General features: G+C 38.2%; 1 protein-coding gene across 1 annotated transcript in view; it reads left to right on the plus strand.

Annotated features, from left to right (window-relative positions):
• Nucleotides 1-20,805, plus strand: part of tox (thymocyte selection-associated high mobility group box) — a 63,352-nt gene extending 42,547 nt beyond the window's left edge. Inside the window, exons 5-10 of the mRNA XM_026148583.2 lie at nt 8,394-8,639; nt 11,348-11,572; nt 13,315-13,395; nt 13,498-13,986; nt 18,007-18,167; nt 19,476-20,805. Of these exons, the coding sequence (XP_026004368.1) occupies nt 8,394-8,639; nt 11,348-11,572; nt 13,315-13,395; nt 13,498-13,986; nt 18,007-18,167; nt 19,476-19,512 (1,239 nt within the window). The 3' untranslated portion in view covers nt 19,513-20,805. The remainder of the gene's footprint in view (nt 1-8,393; nt 8,640-11,347; nt 11,573-13,314; nt 13,396-13,497; nt 13,987-18,006; nt 18,168-19,475) is intronic.
• Nucleotides 20,806-21,798: the final 993 nt, after the last annotated feature.

Consider the following 21,798-nt stretch of genomic DNA (forward strand, 5'->3'; position numbering starts at 1 on the left):
TTCCAAATAAGTCACTGTGTATACACCTGGCATTTATGCTTTACTAGTAGGGAAATACAATTTCAAAGATGGATTTACGAATATAAATACCAGAGTAGCTTTACATGATTCATTTCAAAATCGCCCCTTTACATTTGATGCGAGACCTTGGTGCAGGCACTTTAAGCCAGTTTTGTTCTAATTGGTGTCTACTCACAAACACAAGGTTTGTATGGCTCTTCTTGTGGTTTGTACACACAAGTTCAGATGGAATCAAAAAATGCAGACCTACGCAAAATGAGTCTGAGTAGACTTTTTTTTTCTTTTTCTTTTTTTGGCTGAAGTCTGAGTTCTGTGACTTTACACTGAGGGTTCTGCACACACAAAGCAGGGAGTCAATGTTAAAGGAAAGTCACAATTTGCTGTAACATTGGCCTTAGTACGATGATAGGAACCTATTTGAATTAAAGAATTTAGTGTTTGTTTTTTACTCTTTCCAATTTTATGTCCTTGTGTAGTGTATTTAAGTTATTTTTCAATTCAATTACATTTTTGTAGATTTTTATTTTTTTCTCTCTGATACAAAATCTTTTTTTTCTTTTGACATGTTAGATGGTATTTTACTGTAAAACATATAATCCTCAGCATGGATACAACAGTTCCCTTGTTAGTTGTTATGTATTTACCTTGGAAAAACTGACTGAACTTTTGTTCCAACAACATCTCACATTAAAAGTGAGGTACACACTACATTTGCCCTAGATGAACAGTCATCATCTCGTTCCACTTACCATCAAATCATGCTTGATTAAAAGCATAAACATAATTCACATGATTAAAATCAATTAAATGATAAGAAAATGGATTTTGGATATTTAAATTTTATGTTACTATATATGTGTGTGTGTGTGTGTGTAATGTGCTGAAAATGTTTAAAAAGCACACAATGAGGTCACATTACCATGTTTGATGTTGAAAAGTATATGCACACACTCAGATGTAGATTCTCTTTTCATTCACGTATAGTTCGATACCGGGTTTGACAGCACTTAATGAACAAAATATGTTGTGTGGGTGACTAAATTCGGTAATGTGCGGTTGATTGGGTTGGGTGATCAGAGTTTACAGGAACACGACGCATACGGCAGCCACAATCTGAACTGCTGTTTGTGTGACAATGTGAAACTTGAAATCCACTGCCAAGCTTTTCTTTATTTATTGTGTTAGTCAAGATAAACTTGTTGTGACAAATGTGTTTCCATGGATGATCTCAGAGGCATTTGTTGATATTTTTAAGTCTTTAACCTCTGGGTGGTCTTGGGTCGATTTGTGGCTATTTTCAAATTTTGATTACCTGCCATTTGCACTGTGTTGAATGGAATATAGCGAAAGTCTGCAAAAAAAAGTTCGGTCACATTTACTGTTAAAATTTCAGTATGACTTCCGGAAATTAGCTTCAGTGGCTAAGCTACAGACAAACTTACACTATCGGTCCTAGTGGTCGATTTGTGCCCCATTGAAACCCATTATAAACGCTATTTTTCACGGCAAAAAAATTACGGTCAAATCGATCGTGATCGGTTATGTTTCCGTTTCCGTTTGCAGTACTGGCCTTAGAGTTGTAATTTTTTTATTTGTCCACCGGGTGGCGCCCTTGCTCCACATTTGACCCCGGGCTGGAAAACAGCGGGCTGCTTAAACAGACCTGCGGGAAACGAAGCCTCATTTCCGGCATGCAGCAGCGGCTTCGCCCGCTGTTCGGGCGGGACCATTTTCGGCCCCTAGGACCGTTTGAGGGTGCATTTTTTTTTAAATCAACAGGAAATGACGTATTTGTTGTGACGTGGTACCGGACGTGTGTGTTGGAAAAAGGGGTCCGACGCAACATGCCCCGGTCATCGTCGGGAGTTAACCTGGGAGGATGCACTGATTTCAGTCTAGAGGAGGAGCATTTGCCGCCTGGAGACCATTTTCTGGTCCTGAAAAAAAAAATAAAAGGCGATCGAAATGAAGGTTGGTGCCAATCTTTAGTCCATCTAAAGGCCTAATTATAATAACAATCAAATATTACTTCAAATGTTTTTTTTAAAAAATATTTCGTTTTGTTTTGGGGGGCTAAAAAAAACGGTGCGCTCATGTAATTAAACTGCGATTAAAAGGGTTAAAACCCCCGAAATATAATTAAAACTTTACATGGATAGTTCAGGGAGAAGTAGTTTTAAAAGATTGGCTAATTTAAAGTGGAATAAAATATTAATATATAATTTTTTTATAGCACTTTTTTGGGCGTGGTCGATTTGTGGCTCTAGGTCCGATAGTGTATGCATTTTTCTAGGACCCCCCAGAGGTTAAATCAGTTTTGGTTTTTATATTTAGCCATATTTTGGTCATTCACATGTAGATTTAGATGGAGGAGATTTGACCATCGCAATAAAGGGTTTTGCATTTATTTCCCTCTAAAAACCTCTTTAATAATCTAACTACATACCCTTCATACACGGAGTTGTTGCCAAGTCCTAAATATCAGCATCTGTGGATGTTCTTTTCTGGGCTAAATATGTCTGGTCTTCAATGGCTTATAATTAGCCTAAAAAAATAATCATCGTAAACTCAACTGCGTTAGGCCTAAATGTAGCCCAAGATCAGTGTGTGTATTTTTATAGCCCTATTACAACGATGAAATCATATCCCACTCAAGAAAAACAATGACATACTGGAAAGAAAATTTACTCTTTAGGTTTTGAAAAGACTTGCACACAGAGACACGTATGACTACAAACTCAAAAAGCAATTTTCCATTTACTAGAAGTCAAAATGTGTAAATTGTTTAGTTAACTGGACTAAAATTGGATTAACAACAAGTTTAGTAAAGCATTAAGTATAGACATTTCAGTATAATATTAATGATTCCTTAAACAGATGCCACAGTGGTGCGGTGGTTTGCACTGTTGTCTTATACCAAAAGGGTCCAAGGGTTCAAATCCACTGGCAAGATGGGGCCTTTCTGTGTGGAATCTATGCGTGTGTGTGGGTTCTCTCTGGGTCCTGTATGTTAGGTTAACTGGTAGACTGGCTGTAGGGGCGAATAGCTCTCTCTCTCTTTGTGTTAGCACTGCCACAGACTGGTGCCCTGACTCTCAACCTGTAACAGTTGGGATTGGCTCCAGCCCCAACACAACCCTAAATCGGATAAGTGGAAGAAGATGGATGGAAATCTATAAACAAAAACACATGATTGCAAAATTATCTTTTCAATTAGGTACAAAAAGTACAAATGTACTTATTTCAAGGAAATGGAGACTCCAAGAGAGTGAAACTGACAGCTTTATATGTTTTTAACTGTACTCTTTAATGGTTTAACTGTGTGAAAGAGGATATTGCCCAGGGCAGTGTTATTTGAAGGCCAATCATGGCAGCTGGTTGATCTGACATTTTCTTCTTATGTTCAATCTTCGTTTCACAGTAAAGTGAAACTCTTGCTTTTAGCGGTGACATTCACATGTGGCTCACTGTGTGATACAGTAAAGAAATGAAAGCCAGACTCGAGACTCATAGTTATTTGAACTGTCAAAAAAAAAGGGTTGTTCAGAGGAAACAGTATCAGTACTTGTCAGTCTCAGTAATAAAGATTGCTCCAGTGTTTGTTAAGAATGAAACTTTCTCATCTCCCACTCTTGATCTTTCAGCCTTTTTGTCTCTTGTCTCCATATGAAGTGTACCTGCTGTAATATTAAGTATCATTTTGAAAAAACACAGAAAGCTGTCAGCTTTGACTTTAGGTGAATAGACTGTTGTAAATAACTTTTAAATATATTCAGTTTTTTTTTAGATTCAGACTCTTTGATTGTGATTAACCTGCTTGTTAAATGCGGAACAATACAGATAATTATTTTAATGGGCTGAAGGGAATAAAGGTAAGCTCTTATTTCTCAGTCGCTGTCTGTCTCAGTTTCTCTCTTCTCTGTACCTCAGTTTTATATTTTCATGCTAACATACATTTATTGCCAGTCCATGAATTATGGTTGCCTAGCAACCGTGCCTGGCTCAGCCTAATGTTGGGAGGGTGGTAGCAAGAAGGTGTGTGCGTGTGTGAGTGTGTGTGCGTGTGAGTGTGTGTGTGTGTGTGTGCGTGTGAGTGTGTGTGTGTGTGTGTGTGTGTGTGTGAGAGATTCCTAGGACGGGCAGGACTACTCAGATGCAGTTAACATTCAGATGTGGATGGCTCTGTTTTTATGTTTGGCTGCAGTCTGATTGGAAGTTGTTGCTCTGAATGGTGATTTTGGTGGAACTTGGTTCCAACTCATTCTGTGATATTTATCTTTACGAAACAGCATTTTTCCTTTTGTCTATTGTATAGTGAAGGAACAAGCTGTGAACTCAAATGTATGAACGCAGGAATGAGCACCACTCTGCAGAAATGTGTCGCCCCAAAATTGGGCATTATGAATAAATACAAACAAATCATAAATGATAATACAGATTGCATGATGACATTTACAAGTTTACAAACCCTCTAGTATTTCGAGTTCATTGTGGAGCGCTTCGTACATCTGCTTTATGCGGTGTTGGGAAGTACTATGATATATTTTCCTGAACACCTGTCGCCTGAACAGATATTTCCATCTCAGCTTTTTAATTGGAAATCCAGAAGATGTGCTGCCATCCATATTATTATACACATTTCATATGATGTGGTGCAATGTAATTATTGCTTATCCTAATATTTCAGTTGCAGACATGCAGCAAGATTTCTAAATTTAAAATCTGTTAGACACAACTTACAACTGCTCAGTTGTAAGTCACTGTTCTAATTGAAGCTGCAGCAATTAGTTGATTAATCGATTATAGCTGATGGATGTGTGAAAATTGTTTGTGCAAAAAGGAAAAATATTTGATGACTTAAGTCTTAAAGATGAGAGTTAGTTGTTCTTCTTCTGGTCTTTCATTTTGGTAACAAGTGAGCTCTAGGATATTATCTGGGGATTTTGCGGTTACTTATTAAAAACATGAATAACAATGAAGGCAACGTTTAGGTGAAGCCTTAATGAAAGCAGTTGTGGGTTGAATTCCAAGCCCACCCCCCCCCCCCCCCCCCCCCAAAAAAAAATATCAGTAGTAAAAATATCAAGTTTTTTTATTGATAAAACATTTAAAATCTGAAAACTTTCCACATTAAATGTGAATGTTTCGCGCATCTACTTGTCCTTGAGTCCCAGTGTCAGTAACCACAAGCAATGGTGCTGGCTTCAACAGGGTTTTACTTCCATATAAAAACAGTCTTGATGCCAAACAAAGGGAATATCACTTGTGCCATTTTAAAAATATTTCTTAACTGGGGTTTAATTAACCAGAGTATAAAATGACAAGAAAATGCATATTAAATTGGGTAACACAGACTCTTTGCTTTAATTAAATATGTCAGTCATTGTCACTATGCATTCACTCCCATTTAAGCCCATTTAGCTAGGAAACCCCTTAGATATAGATGTATAGTGATAAACAACACAATCAAAGATCAAATTGATCTTTGGAAAATAACTTTTTAAATACAATCAAGGTTAAAAGAAAGTACACCTTCTATCATTTCTATGATTTTACATTTCAGGACGAAATAAAAAATTATCTTGTCCATAGCAGGTCTTACACTTGGGTAAATACAACATCAGACCAATGACTCATGGTGTATTGCACCACATCATTATTTAGTCAAACAAAGCCAAAATGCAGATTGTGAAAAACTAAGTACAAGTATTCGTCTCTCGCATTTTTTTGGAAGAATTTTGGTCCATTGATCTTTACATTGATGCTTCACTTTGTTTATACGCAGCTTTCTTAACCAGCGGCATTCCAATCACGTTGAGATCTTTCTTCCTTGGCATTGCGTTAACACTCACCTGAATGCTCCAAACCTGTAAAATGCCAAAACATTAAGGTGCTCACACTTCCTGATGTTTGCTGCTTAGTGTCTTAACCTCTATGGAAGCAAAGGGTATGGTTAGTTTTTCACATGGTGCTTCTGCATTTTGACTAAATCGTTAAATAAATAATGGCAGGCTGTAATATATAATATGCTTTCTAGCTCATCTGAAGTTGTATTTAAATCATTTTAGGACCAAACCAAGGACCAGTTTATTTGTTATAGTATCCTGAATGTTATATGCAGTCTTGTTTACACATTAAACATATTGTATGTTCATCTATGTTTACTAAGCTGACATTTTGTTGTTTAATTGACCAGGAAAAAACAACTTTATAAATCCTTTATTTGGCATGCTTGTTGTAAAATGTCATGTAGGTAAATGGCTTTTCTGTTTGTTCAGGCATGATGGCAGCTCTTGCTGGCAGTTTTGAGATTGCATGCAAAGGAGTGATACAGATTGTATTTGACTAAAAACAGGAACATATTTAGAATTTTTCACCTCTACTTTTCATAATGAAATCCAGTAATAACCACACCTGTGTGAAGGTGTGAAAATACCGCATACAGCACTTGTTTCATGGCATGAGTCAGTCATTACTCAGCCTTCGGGGGTTTCCCCTCTGTGGCTGTCTTAGGCCATCATCAGAAATGACCCCCGCAAAGGAAAATCAGATTTTTTTTTTTCTCCATCGATAACGTTTTTATCTGTGAAACAGTTTTGTTATTTTGTGCCTACAGCCTCTGGTATAACCTTGCGACCTTTATTTCCAGTTAACTGTTGCTACTCGTGATGTTACGGGCATTTGTTACATATCTTGCTCTGAATTTTCCATTGGTACCTTTGCTCCTTTTCTTTGTTATTCAGAACCAGGCAGTTTAAAATTTGTAATAGAGTTGAGCATAGTAAGATTGTAATCAAATAAAATAACTAAATATTGATTTGTAATTTTATTTCAGTAGGTATAGTAAGAAAATATTAGATTTTTAATGAAGCTCTAATATCATTTCCTCTTTTTATAGTTTTGCTGTCAAATAAATCTGGCAAAGAGCAAAAGCATTTGTGGAAAGTTATGGCGATAGGGTGTTTTGACAGTTTATTACTATGACATTTATTAAAGTCCCAACCCAGGCAATGTCAAACCACAGCTCGTATTTTCAGCATTTCCATCAGCACATACACATCGTTCTGAAACCTGTTCCCATGTAAGAGAAATGTCACTCACAGTTCTATCGAAACGCCAAAGCAGAGACCGCTGCCGAGACACAGAAGCCGAGTTGAGGTAACATGTTCCCAACAGGGACACATCACACTAGACCACATCCGTTATTATTCACATGCTTACTAAGAGGAAACTCTAAATACAAGCCATCATCGGAGTCCCGTCTTCATATTTGTGATCATAGGTGTCAAAGTCCCCACATCTGTGGTGTTAGCAGTGATAACTTTTGTTTTCCTGAGAAGTGGACTGAATATCGCTGATGACTGGCTCACTGCAAGAAGAGCTCAACCTTAGGAATGGCAGTAAAAACTCAACTATTACAAGTGTTCACACAAAAACGGGACACAAGGAGATATCTTTGTATCAAGTCATTCATTTCTTTAAGTAAATGATTTTCTATATTTAATAAATATGTTTTGACATCTACTTAACAAAAAAGATGAAATATTATGTTTTGAGTTTTTTGTGGGATTTGTTCAGCATTGTTCAACCCTTCATTGTGTTCATACAGTTAATCAATTGACTTTTATTTATATAAACTCACAACAACAAATGGCTCACATCAGTTTATTTTGTAAGGTAAAGAAAGTTTTCAAGTTTAAAGTTTGCTCTTTTTTTTAGTTATATTAAATAATTCTTTGTTTGTAAGGGGGAATAAATAAGAGAAAACTCAGTGGAACGTGTTGGTATCTGCCATACCATTGTTATAAACGTAAGCCCGGGATTTGACAGACATTGCAGTCTAATAATTAAGGCACTCACGCAGTAAGGTAGTACGTTATTATTTACTTTGCACTCATCCTCTCCCACATGTGAAGTTTTGCACTAGCTTCTCATGGGAGTAGCAGTGGAGTTTAAGATCTGTAGAGAATACTTTTGGGCTTCTGATACCATCTTTCCTCAGACCTGTCAGTTGTTACCACCATTACTGTGAGATTTCATTATCAGTTAATCCCGGACTGCTACATAGCAGAGATAAAACCTGATCAAATGAGGGGTAGAATGTCCACACACAGAGGCCCAGATCAAGGATGCTTCATTTTTTTTAATTTTTATTCTTATCCAAATCAACTAATACTGATTGGATTTTGCATCCCAGGCTGTAGTGCATTACATAATGTGTTTTGCCTTTTTGTAACAAAGATTCTACAATAATGTACAATAATGAAAAGCTAAGAGAGCTAACAGCAGATTGGAATATTTTAAACATAAATGCAATAAAGGGAAGTCATCCACTTTTTTCACAGCCATAATCACTCGTTTTGTTTACACAGATGCAGCAGATGGTGAATTCAGATTCTCGGTTTACCAGCAGCCAACAGCCAATCGAAGCAGCGCTTGGGCCCAAGAGCCAATCAGGCATGAGCCAGCAAAACCAGTTGTCCACCATCAACCAATCCCAGCTGGGACTGAGTGGGAACTCTGCTACCCATAATTCCCCTTCACCTCCTGGAAGTAAATCTGCCACACCATCTCCCTCCAGTTCAGCACACGAGGACGACAATGATGATGGACTCAGGGTAACAACACACAGACACATGGACGCAGCATCTTCTGTTCAAATGACTCACATCTTGTTGGGCTGTAACACCCAGTTGTGTTTTCTTTTGTGAGAGAGCTATTTTAATAATGTTATGTGTCATCATGGAGGCATTCTCCATGCATATCAACTAGACAGAAATCAGCTCTCTCGTCGTTGGCTGTCTCACACCGCTCCAAACTAACTGCTCGTTTTCTGGGGAAATGAAACTATTACTGTGTTGCTGAATAATATTTACCAACTTGGTCACACACTATAGATAGGAAACGGTATAAGCCACTGTGCAGGTAATTTTTTCTTCAGGAAGGGAAGGGTGGAAAATAAAAGAGCAAAAATGAGTCTGATACTCATACACATCATAACAGGGGCACCCCTTTATTGAGCCGTATGCAAGCTCAGGAAAACCCAGCGTGCTTATTAGACAATGCAGATTAATTTATCTGGCGGCTTTTACTCACAGATGGTTTAGAGTGCTTTAAGGAAGAAAAATTATTCATAAGAGCAATATTAAAGGCATTAATTTACCATGATAAAGAAAGTGCAGTTGTGGTGCAGCATTACAGGCTAAATATGACCTTCTTCATAATCCAAGTGAAGGATCCAAAGATTTTGGTTATGCCATTGGCCAGATGGTGATGTTACGTGAATCAGATAACAGCAGGAGGATTTTTTTTCCTATGATGTAAGGCTGCAGACAGATGAATTTGATTAAAGCACATACTGTGCTGATGAAGCAGCTTAGATGAGTTTGTTTTGGTTAAGTGAAAATGTATTTCTCTACAGAAAATCACTGCAACAGCTAGCAGCCATCAAATCATAGAGAAAGCAGCACAACTGATACCACTTTAATATAATTTGTAGACACAATAATGTTGCTCAAGGGTCATTATTGCAGCTTGACCAATCGTGACATTATGATGTCATAACTTTGCACCCTGGGTCCAGTACTTTCCTTCACTTTCCAGTTTGTGTGTAGTATTATTTTCAGACTTGCTGTTTTCAGTCAAACATTAATTACTTAATTATGTTTTAACGCCCTTTCTCAACATTTCTTTATATCATTTCTTGTCATTTTTAAAGTGTTATTGAGCACTAGTTTTCCAGCTTTCTGAATGTCTTTCAAAGTTATGGTTTGGACATTGGCTGCTTTTTCACTCATTTTCAGAGAATTGTTCACTAAGCCACTTAATAACACTGACCTCAAGTGATAAACCAGTGTTGTGTTTAAACATATTAGATAACATAGCAATGACACAACTCTATATTGTACCTCTAGGCACATCGTTACTAGCAGCCTGTTGCAAAAACATATGACTACATACTACTTCTTTAGGTAAATCCATGAAAATTGTCAAAGATGACACAATTTGACAGGCATTTTTGCACTAACAAGGTGGTTTCCAAAAAGCTATTAGCCAATAACTTGACGCATCTCAGCATGGTATGCAGTGTGCCCTTTAAACATGTGAGCAAACTGCACATCAGCCCCCGACGTCATGTGCACCTCAAGCACACATTTATACAAGGATTTCTTTAACAGTATAGAAAATTCTTCTTCCTCAGCTGGGCTTATGTTGTTATGACATAAAGTATATGATCTGAACACTGTTAAATGATAATCAGTAATTAGTGAAAGTTTCTCAGAAGAATAACTTAGAACCATATAGACAATAACGTTTGAGCAGATGTGCTGCTTTTGCTGAGGTATTATGGCGACTTCACCCGTTTAGCGCAGCAATGACTGTAACCACTCTACTGAGAGGCTCTTCTGCTGGTGGGGACTTTCCCTAAGACCATCTCTGCGGTTTACTTATTGCTTAACATCAAAGATTAGCTGAGGACATGTTTTAAAAACAGTTTTGGTGTGAATTGTTCAAATGCAAACTTGCTGACAACAGAAAGAAAATCACTCACTCTACAGTTTTTAAGGATATATTTAATTTACATTCTAACATTTTATGCTTTACGTGTTATATACAAATTTCTCTTTGTCAGTCTATATCGGGGGTATCCAAGTAAAATTTAAGGAGGTCCAGTTAGAGAAAATTCCCTCAAACATTGGTCCAGAAAATCATAAAGTTCCACATAATTATATATATGTAAAATATGTTTTCAAGTAGACTGACAGTTGTAAAAGAAAGTACAATTTAACAGTATTTTAACGTTTGCAATTAACTTTTACAATGGACTGGCAGGTACTCTAACAATAAAATAATAATAAAATGTTCTTTTCTCATTTCAAGTAAAACAGGATTTGGAGTTTTGTTTTTTGTTTTTTTTTAAAAAAAAGGTGTCTTCAAATAAAATGTTTAATTTTGAGAAATGAAAAGGTTTCATTTAAGTTTCCTTTTTTCTTCTTTTTCCTTAACTACACTTCACATGCAAACCATCTCGGTGTTAACACTCCTTTTCCCTCTGTCTGTTTCTCTGAATTACTGTTTTCACATGCGCTTTTTTATTGGCTGAGATTGTTCTATGTTTTTCCTTAATAATTAATTACACTGACAACTGTAAAGGCAAAGGAGGTTAAAATAACCTTACCGTAAACAAGAGAAAAGCTGAAAAATAAAAACAGTCTGTCAAAATCTAGTAATAGTCGCAGTCCACCTATTGGTGACCTAGGATCTATATATTCATCCATTCACATTTTCTCTATATACAGTGTTAACCTTTATTCTGTTTCGGCAGGGAGAGAAGAGGCCAGCAGCAGCGGACATCTCCAAGAAACCGAAAACGCCAAAGAAAAAGAAACGAAAGGACCCCAATGAACCAGTGAAGCCAGTGTCTGCCTACGCGTTGTTCTTCAGGGACACCCAGGCTAATATCAAGGCACAGAACCCCAATGCCACCTTTGGGGAGGTGTCAAAAATTGTGGCCTCCATGTGGGATGGTCTGGCAGAAGAAGAGAAACAGGTAAGGGGAGGGAAGGCTGTACTAAAGTAGGAATAAGGGATAATAAATAGGAAAAGACAAATTTCACTGTATCTCAGTAGTTCAGTTTTTTGTGACATCTCCCTTCATATGTGAAACATTTCCAAAAATGTCATTAGCACCACCCCACCCCCATGACTCATATTGATTCCGATGAGTGTCACTGCTTATATTTGGTGGTTTGCTGCACAAAATTGCAACCAAACTGATAGTAATTCTGCAAAGTTCTAGTTAAAACTGATACTGTGAAGGCAGGCTCTTCACTTTTATAGAGCTCATTTTGAAACAAAATGATTAACACGGCCCAAAGCAAGAACATCAGAAAATCAAATACTGCTAAGAACATGAGCATAACACACACTAAAAATGATTAAGCAGAGAGAGAAAACATATTAAAACAGATCAAAATCAAATCAGAAACGGCTTACCGATAAGTTAGTCTTCGTTGGTCTGTGAGTGACCGACTTAACCTGAATACTCAGGCAGTTCATCCCACAGCTTAGGGCTCTGACAGCAAATGTCTGCCAGCTGCAGTTTTAACAGATGTCCTCTGTTCAAAGATCTCAGGCTCTGTCGAAGCTCATGTCTGACTAGCAGGTCATATAGAGGACGGATGCCACGAAGATCCTTAAAAATCAGCAGTAGCATTTTAAAAGCTGAGTACCAACAGTGAAATGAAGCTAAAACAGGTGTACTCAAATTTAACAGTAAGTCGTTTTTTCTGGTACTTGCATAATATACAGAACTGATTCTCATTCCTCTCATCTGTGTTTTGTATTTGGTATCAGTTTACAGTAAAATCCAAAATTAGGATGCAAAATTGAGGTTGGGATGATGGCAAACACTATTTTTATATTTGTGAGAGAATGTTGACATTAGTGATTTGTTTATATCACCACTGTCTAAATAAATCAAATCAAATCACTTTTATTGTCACATCACGTGTGCAGGTACACTGGTACGGTATATGCGAGTGAAATTCTTGCGTGCGAGCTTCACAAGCAACAGAGGTGTGCAAAAAAAAAAATACAATAACACAAAACAAGCAAAATATAAGAAAGGCTAAATCTGAGAGTAATAAATATATGTACAATATAAGAGTGTGTGCATTACTGGATGTGTATACTAAATATGTTTTTCTACGTGTGTGTGTGTATATACATATTTTACAAATTAAATAGAGTAAACAATAAAATAAAATATATAAAATATACAGAGGTTGGTAGTTGAACATGTGCAAAACAAGTGGCATTTATATACAGTGTGGAGTGCAGATATAGCTTCAGAGAAGCACTAGCATTACTGCACTCTTGGCCTTGAGGCATAACATGCTCATTTTATTCTGTGACATCATGAAGGAAGCAAATGCAGAGTGCGTGAAAAAGGCGATAAGTGTCAGCATCATGTTTGTGACAGGAATCAACCGTTTATTAGGGGAATGTGAGCTCTAACAATACCAATGAGATTCACAGTCATTAATGTGAACCTAACAGTTATACAAGTGGCATGTCAGCTGGACTGATCGCTGCTGGGCTTCAGAGAGTATTGGCACATGCTTTGGGAATTGATAAATTTGTGTTATTAGAAAAAGGCATTAGCTCAGCACTAGAGTGATATTATTATTATTCTGATTAAATCCAACCTAATTTTTGTAGTTGTGCCTTTTGTTTATCAAATGCTGTGATGAAGGTTCACACTTTCAGAGTTAAATGTTTGCGTTTCAGGTGTACAAAAAGAAGACTGAGACAGCTAAGAAGGAGTATCTCAAACAGCTGGCTGCCTACAGAGCCAGTCTGGTTTCACAGGTGCGCTACACACACTGATACACGCCAAGTTAAGTTACGGATTATAAGAGTGAAGGGTCAGAAAATTCCTGATTTTCAGTTTTCCTTTTTCTTCTTCTACAGAGTTACAATGACCCATCTGAAATGAAGCAAACCCACTCTTCCTCCTCATCTTCCCCCTCTTCTACCTCCATGATTACACCCAAACATTCAGTGTACCCTGGTCACCCAGGGCAGCACCCTTCCTCCAGCCCACTCAGCCACCCTCTCCCTCCTCATCACCATCAAGGCATGTACATGCCCTACCCTCACCCCTCACACCCTTCCCACACTTCGAGCCCTGGCCTCAGCCCCCATCTTCCCCCTCCCCACCCTCAGATACATCCCCAGCTCCAGGCTTTGTCCTCCAGAGGGACGGTGCCACGAGCCAGCGTCCCCCATCAGGGAGCCATGTCTCTTGGCACTGTAGCGGCCGCATCCACCCCTCCTCTCCAGATCAGCCCTCCGCTCCACAGCCAGGCACACCTGGGAGGGCTGCACAATCCACACCATCAGCACCAGCAGCTCAGTGGCCACTCAATGGGAATGGCACACTCCCCTGCTATGACACAGGTCAGTTGCACTTGATAAATCTTACTATGATGATAATGACACATGCGTGTGTATGTATGTGTGTTTCCTAATTTCTCCTACAATCAATCTGCAGGGACAAGTCGCTGCCCTGTTTCCATCAGATGTGGGTCATAAGGTCATTTATGTGTGTGTTGGACCGTAATGGTGACGCAGCATTTGATTCAGTTTACTACAAGATTTTGTTCACTTAGAATGATTCCATGTCTTAATTATATGTATCTGTTTTAGCATAAATCTTAAATAAGTGTGGACAACTCCAAGAACCCGCTGAGCAACCGTTGTGTTTGTGCGTTTGATATCGGTTTGATGTGGAAGTAGGAAAAAAGTGCAATGCACCAACCACATTTGCTGCATAATTGGCAAAAGTCATTTTTGCTAGTAATACTTTGAGATGGTGTGAGGGGTGAGGACAGCTACAACACACAGATACTGCTGTTTAACTACATGTAAGAACATGTGGTTACCCATCACTAATGGTGTTGCTGGCAGGTGTTTGAAGTCTTTTGGCACAGGTACCATGGCTTTCTCCATCACTGATGTGGATTTGCCTGAATGTTAGTGATTAAATGTCTAAATGGCAGAATGTTGTCACTTTAAGATTAGTTAAACCGACAATGTTACACGGCTGAAAAAGGACTTACCTCGACTGTAACAGAGTCAATCAGTCTGTCAGTCAGCCTCTCTGCCTTTACTGTCAGTGTTAGCTGCTCATTTAGTATTTCTGCGAACAGAGGGGAAAAAGAAAAGATGAACAGCTATGATATGAATTCATGGAAGACGGTTTCCTCCAGAATAGTTAAAATCCAAAGATTACCACTGAGCCTCACTTCCCATTTGATCCCCCTTCCTTTTTATGGTACACTTTTTAATCCCCAACTCCCATAATCCCTTTCTCTCCTCCATTTTGCATATTTTTAGAAAAAGAGAGACCCGAAAACACAGAAAAGTAAAAGAGAAGGCAAAAATGAGAGGACACAGCTACAGAGCGCTAAAAGTTTTATTTTTTTTTACTGAGTCAAGAGTGAGAACTGATGGGGGAAGGGAGAGAGGAGAGAGAGAGAGACAAAAGAGGCAGATGGGGTCTTTGTGAAGGAGTGAAGGAGAAGAATTTGCTCAACAATAGATGAATAGGTGAGGTAGAGGAGGAGGGGGAGAGGAGAGCAGGGGGAACCAAACCACCTGCTGTCCTCCTCTTTCTCCTCTTTCACTCACAACACTCAGATTAACTTCCCTTTCAGTCCCCCCTCCCCCACATACACACTTTTGTCATTTTACACACTCATTTTTCCATCTCTCTCCTCCCTCGAGTATCCTATGGTTAGAGACATGCTTGCTGATGTTTTTTTTCCTCTTCCTCCTAACTTTACATTTTCACTTTTTTCCCTCCCTCCTCCTGGGAGATAGAATCAGAAAAGCTCTCAAAATTCTGTAATTACTGCTCATGAACCTGCGACCCATCCCTCTCCTTTTCATGCGAGTTTCATTCAGAACTTCATTCCTATCTCTGTTCATCTGAAACCATTCTGCCAAAGATGTGCTAATAGATGGCTTTCAGAACCCATCAGCTGTCCATGGACTAATTCAAGTTGAAGGGGGAAATAAACAGTATATCATTAAAACTTTCCTTAATGACACTTTAATGCAAGAAAAAAAGATTTTACTTTTTACCTGCTTTTTTCAAGTACTGTGACTAAATTTTCACTAAAGTTATGTTTGGCACAGTGAACCCTCTCAGACTATTCAGGACAACTTCTCCTTTAAACCTTTCATTTTTTTCTTGTTAAACACTTTTATTGCTATTGTCTGAATGCATCTAGTGTAACAAAAGAGAGACCCCAGTATTTTTCTTCAATGCTACTTTTCCTGTCTCACCATCAACAATGAGCAGCTGTGACATAGACTCGTTCTATGACACAAACTCCACATAAGGACAAAAACACTTCATTATTATTTTACTAGCAGCAATATTAGCAGGCAAGCAAGTCACAGTGCATTTGTGACCTAAGTGGGGAAATAGGTGAAATAAGTTAATCTTTTTCCACCTTTAGCAGGAACTGTTTTGTGTTACAGGTTGTTAAAATAATATTTATTTATTTATTTATTTAATTGTCATCGGATTGTTGTTGCTGTGCATGCTAGGAATCATAAATGCATGGCATCGCTACATAAGTGTAAAAATGTACTGTATGGTTGTCGCACTGGGTCTCAAGCGGTTTGTTAGCACTAGCAGGTAAGCTAACTTTTTGCCAGATAAAAACTAATTTTATCTATGAAATCAAACCATCTCATCAACCAGTATAGATAGCACCAGTATTGTATTTAACTATCGGTCATCAGCAGGGAATTTGAAACGTGGGGCTTGGGTTTAAGAAGTTTAAGTTTGGGTTTAACATAAACTTTTGGCTAGTGTTAACGCTACCATGTTTGCTAACATGCTAACGGCGGTCTGGCGAGGAAGGTCCAGCGGGCATGTGGTGTGGAGGTTAGCCGGACAACTCGGAGGCGAGTCACTTAAATAGAACAAAAGACCTTTAGTTGGTTATATTAGCAGAACAAGACCATACAAGCTAGGTGTCCATGGCTCTACTCTATTCGTACATGCATGTGCCGGGGGTAGGTAGTCGCCGGCGCCAGCCCATTACAATGGTACGGTCTCTCTAAACAGATGCTTGGCTGTAATGACGGCCTCTGCACTCACACTAGGAGACTCTCAAACTACTACAATAATAGGACGACACTCCCTAGCGGTGCTATGTCATAATAAGGGTTGTTACAATGGACAAACTACAAACTATCTCTTAAAATAAAATTTCATTTAACATTGCATACTTACGGAGCCCCTCTGATGACATGGTCCAAAAAATAAATAAATTGTGGCCACAAAATATACGTAATGAGTATAACGTGCCCACGAAATACTTATTTGTGGCCACAAAATGTTATTTTGTGGGCACGAAATATGTATAACATGCACACGAAATGCTAATTTGTAGCCACGAAACACTTGACCGATAACTGTGATCTTTCCCAGCCCCTTGCAGTTGGTTGACAATAAAATCGATCCCGGCGTCCAGGTCGTACTTACGTCTGTAAAGCAACTGGGCTCTCAATATCCTGTTTAAATGTCTCTCCGTAATAATGGTTCCTTGCATTGCCAGGCTTTTCAAAATGCATTTGTAGCTCATTCCCAGCCTAAAATAAAAATCAATCATACCGTCTCTGTCCATGGTTTATAGGTTTAGCCTACTCTCATACTTATGTCTCTACGCAGCTGTCCAGGAATTGTATCAATATGATGTGCACACATCTATTTCGTGGCCACAAATGCGTAATTCGTTGCCACGTTATACCCAATTCGTGCCCACAAATTAGCATTTCATGCGCACGTTATACCTATTTCGTGCCCTTGAAATAGTATTTCGTGGCCACAAATAAGTATTTTGTGGGCACGTTATACTATTTCGTGCCCACGAAGTAGTATTTTGTGGCCACAATTTATTTATTTTTTGGACCATGTCATCAGAGGGGCTCCGTACATACTAACCTTCTTGCTAACATTATTGCTTTCATCTAAGTGGAAATACTAGTTGGCTAGCTTGCTAAATTATTTCACCAGTTAATGTGATCTGACACATACATTTATATCTGGGGCCACAATATGTTACTGTTTTAGAACTCTCCACTGCGGCGCTCACAAATCCTGTCCTGTTGCAAGCTTTGAAAGTGGCCACTCAGAACAAAGTGGGCTTGTAATTGTGATTTAGTTAAAGAATGAATATTTTCAAGGTCTCCTTTTTTGTCAAATGCATATTTGAAATCACTAACTTATTGTTAATGGTGCTCCCTCTTGAATTTATTTATTTATTTTAAATAAGTTATAATCGTTTTGTTTGTTTACACCTTGAGGCAGTTGTTGTTGTTGTGATTTGGCACATTATAAATAGAATTTGAATTTAATTGTTTGGGGTTGTTTGTTTGTTTGTTTGTTTGTTTGTTTAGGGCTACCTTCCCTCCCTCCAATCTGACTACCAGCCAATAGGTGGAGGTATCATGAACAGTGGAGCAGTGATGTCATCATCGGTGGATTACCACCAGATGGGTCGGCATACACCGAATCATCACCCCTCTCTGGACTGGAGCACTGATTACCATGGCAACGGGTGTGTACTAACACTGCACTGGATTGCAGGTGTTTAAAAAGAAACCCAATACTCGACAGACGTGTTGTTGTCTGCAGTGATGTTAGATGATGTGTGGTTACAGATGGCAGTGGCCACATCCGATCAAGAAAACATGGTTCATGGAGGGGGAAAAAAGTAACATCAAAGATACATTTCAAGAGCAGCAACAACCCCTTTCTGACTACACCTTTCCTGTGTGGAAGTCTGTGACATGTTATTATAATCCTGGATAACAAAACTTTTAAAAGTAACTTGTAACATAGCAGTATTAGTACCATTTAAAAAGTTGGCATGTAACATTATATTCCATACTGTAAGAAGAGAGATTGTTAGTCAAAGTTTGCGTTTAACTTTCACTTTTGCATTTAGCATCTCTACCACCACATAACCAGCAAAAAGCTTGGTAATTTCTATTGAATTAACAGCTTTAGCCAAAGTAAAAGTTAGCTAACTGTGATTTCAGGGCTGTCCTGCCCAGTGAGCCTAACCACTAGTGTTGTGGAGCTGTAGTTAGCATTAAGGTAACTCTTCCAAATGCAAAGCAGAGCTCCTTAGCAGCTGATAGACACTTATCATTGGCTGACACAAAATAATGCAAATACTTCCACCATGGAACAACCAGCCTGTCTGTCATTGCTCACTGATTCAACTGCACTATTATTAGATGGGTTTCTAGGTGCAGCATATATTTAAACAAAATAACAGAAAGAAAATGTTACCTGTCCAGATGGTGCTGCTAAACTGTTAAAGGATAAGAGAATACAGTGAGACGATGTCAATGAAAGACAAAGGAAAGTTGGTGTTGAAAACATGATGGGAATGTGGTGTTTCTATTAGTCTTTCATATATAATAATGTGAGGAACATTTACCCACTGCTCTTGATAGCCATCCAGTGAAGCAGAAGCTTTTCTATCTTAGCTAAATATAAAAACCTTTTAGCAGTAGTTCTCAGTTTCCATATGAATGTAGAAAAATGCCTAAAAGCAGATGCGTGGGATTACACCTATTAAAATGAAATACAACTGTATTACCTGTAATATTAACCAATGTGTACTCTGCAGTCTACATTAATCACTTTAAATGCATATCACCTCGGCATACAAAAGATTTGGATTAACGTAAATTAATCTAGAGTAGAAATGACCAAAACCAGTTCATATAATCTTATAACAGACTTGATTTTTCTTGAGGCTCGTTAGGAAACAAAAGGGGAAAAACTCGTGGTCATCATTGAAACAATGAAGCGTGTCAAACATGTCCTTATTGATTCTCCTCTCTGCTTCCAGGGCTCTCCAGAGAGACAAACCTCTGTATCTGAGCTAATCTCAGGACCAAATGGCATCAACCTTCTGCCAAGCCCTTCTACTGCCACACCACAGAACCTCCAGCTTGTTCTCTCCATCCTTAAACACAGCGAGAGCCAAAAATCAGACTCACAGTGGATCGTCTAAATCCGTAATAAATTAGTTTATCTCTTAAAATAATAGTTCCAGCAACAGAAGAATGGAACATTTCTCGAGAATGCTGACAAAACATCTGCATTTGGCGCTTTCTACTGTCTGTTTACTGCATTGTACCACCATTGAACTGAAAATGTGTACACCAGCATGGAGAGGTATATTGGTGTATATACTCCAACCTTTGTCTGATTTCCCATCTGCCCCAGTTCCTCTTTTGCAAGGATGGTGTTTACAATTAGTTGCTGTAAATTGCTGTAACATAATCTTTTCAGTTGTCCATATAAGGACAATTACTCGTTTCTTTTTTCTTTAACTCATACTTGCGGTCTCCTTCTATAGCCAAAGTCAGAGGAACGGCAAAAAAAACAAAATGTTATTAACCAAATACGACACAAATTGTGTTTGATAACTGGTTCTTTAATCACATGAACGTTAGCCCTCAGTTTGATGCCGTCTGGTCTGAAGTCCCACTCGGTGTCTGCAGAGACAGGGAACATATGGTTACTGTGAGTGTGGAACACTGCGATAATGACTGAAATCCCACCGCTTCGTTCGGCTCAAGACAAATTGGAAAAAGATCTGGAAGAGCACCTGAAGCTGTTTGTTTAACCAGGCACCGACTGTGAATAATTGTGTACGATTAAAGAACGTTTGTTGTTCTCCTGATGAAATCCACTGTATTTTAGTCCATGAAATAATAAAATGTCAAACAATTGTCTGCTGAAAAAAAACATCCCTTTGTATGATGACAGCTCCTCCTCCTGGCATATGTCTGTTGATAATATTGATTTGGATCCAAACTGTGTGAGTGTGTGAAGTGTTAATGAGAACGCACAAGTGGGTTGCATGGTCTCCTTTGTCATCTCTATCTCTCTGTTCACAGAGGCTATTTAAGAAACTTTAACTGTTGCTGGGTTGGCTGTGTTTAAATTTGTTTTTGTTTTGTTTTTTTTAAATCAGCTTTTGTTCTAGTGTTAATGATAACGAGACATATCGCTCTCGTTCTGTATCTCTTTGTATTAATGTGTTTTTTGTTTGGTTTTTTTGGCAGATGAAAGCACGCTGGGCAACAGCACCCATTTCCTTATTTTTAGATTCTAATAATGTGTTTGAGAATAAAGTCAACGCTGCATTGACATGCAGTCATTACTCCAAACCTGCCTCTTTCATGTTATTTCTGAGTGCTTTGTGACAGCTGTTTTAATTAACTGCACATAATAGCACAGCCCTTTACAACTCCTTTGACACAATACACCTTTGTCTGTATCCTGCCCCTTCATTTATTTAAAGTAGTTTGCAAGTGCAAAACAAATACCTTTGAAGTCTCGCAAAATAAGTATTTTTAACCTTTGTTAGGTCAAACAGAAAATCCTACTTTAGTGTTTCTTTTCTTTTGTAGCCACACAGCTTTAGTTTCTTAGATGGAGACGTCAGTGAAAATGTTAATATTTTTTAAATGGTCTAATGTATTGGCTTGTCACATTGTGTTTAGTATTGAATTTCAGATTTTTGGATTCCATTAATATTATAGGGTTAAAAATAAAACCAGCACTGATTAGCCAAAAACTAATGGACTCTTGAGGCTGATTCCAAAAGCCACCCCATACAGAGTCTATATGTGAAAGATATCCACTATGATGTCACCAATTAGTTTTCAAGTCCAGCATGTTGTTGGTGGTGTTTGGAGCCAAGAATTGTTCACAGTGGTGCAACAGAATGAAGGGCTAAGTGCAAGCGTGTTTAGCAAACTGTATGAGAGCAAATTCATAATTAGCATAAACATGGATAAGTGCAATTAGTGCTCATCAAAAGTGAAGTATAAAAGCTTATTTTGTTTTTAAATGTTCTGTAGGAATCCAGTTATTTGGCTTTAATTGAGGTGTGGGCTTTAACATTAAGCCACAAGAAAATCTACATTTAAACACTAAAGCACATTTTGTACCAGGTTGTAAACGGGCTTTTTAATGCTATAAAGTTATGGGAGTATGACTCACACATGGTGCCAGCCTCATGTGGCCAGATGAGGAACTGCAGTTTTTGGCACTTCATGATGTCCTGGTTTCTACATCCATTTTTTTCTATCTACTCTTTAATGATAACAAGCTAAAATAGATGTAGAGGAAAGATTTAAACCATGCAAAGTGGAGGC

This window comes from Astatotilapia calliptera, chromosome 18 (genome assembly GCF_964374335.1).
Source record: "Astatotilapia calliptera chromosome 18, fAstCal68.1, whole genome shotgun sequence".
Lineage (NCBI taxonomy): Eukaryota > Metazoa > Chordata > Actinopteri > Cichliformes > Cichlidae > Astatotilapia > Astatotilapia calliptera.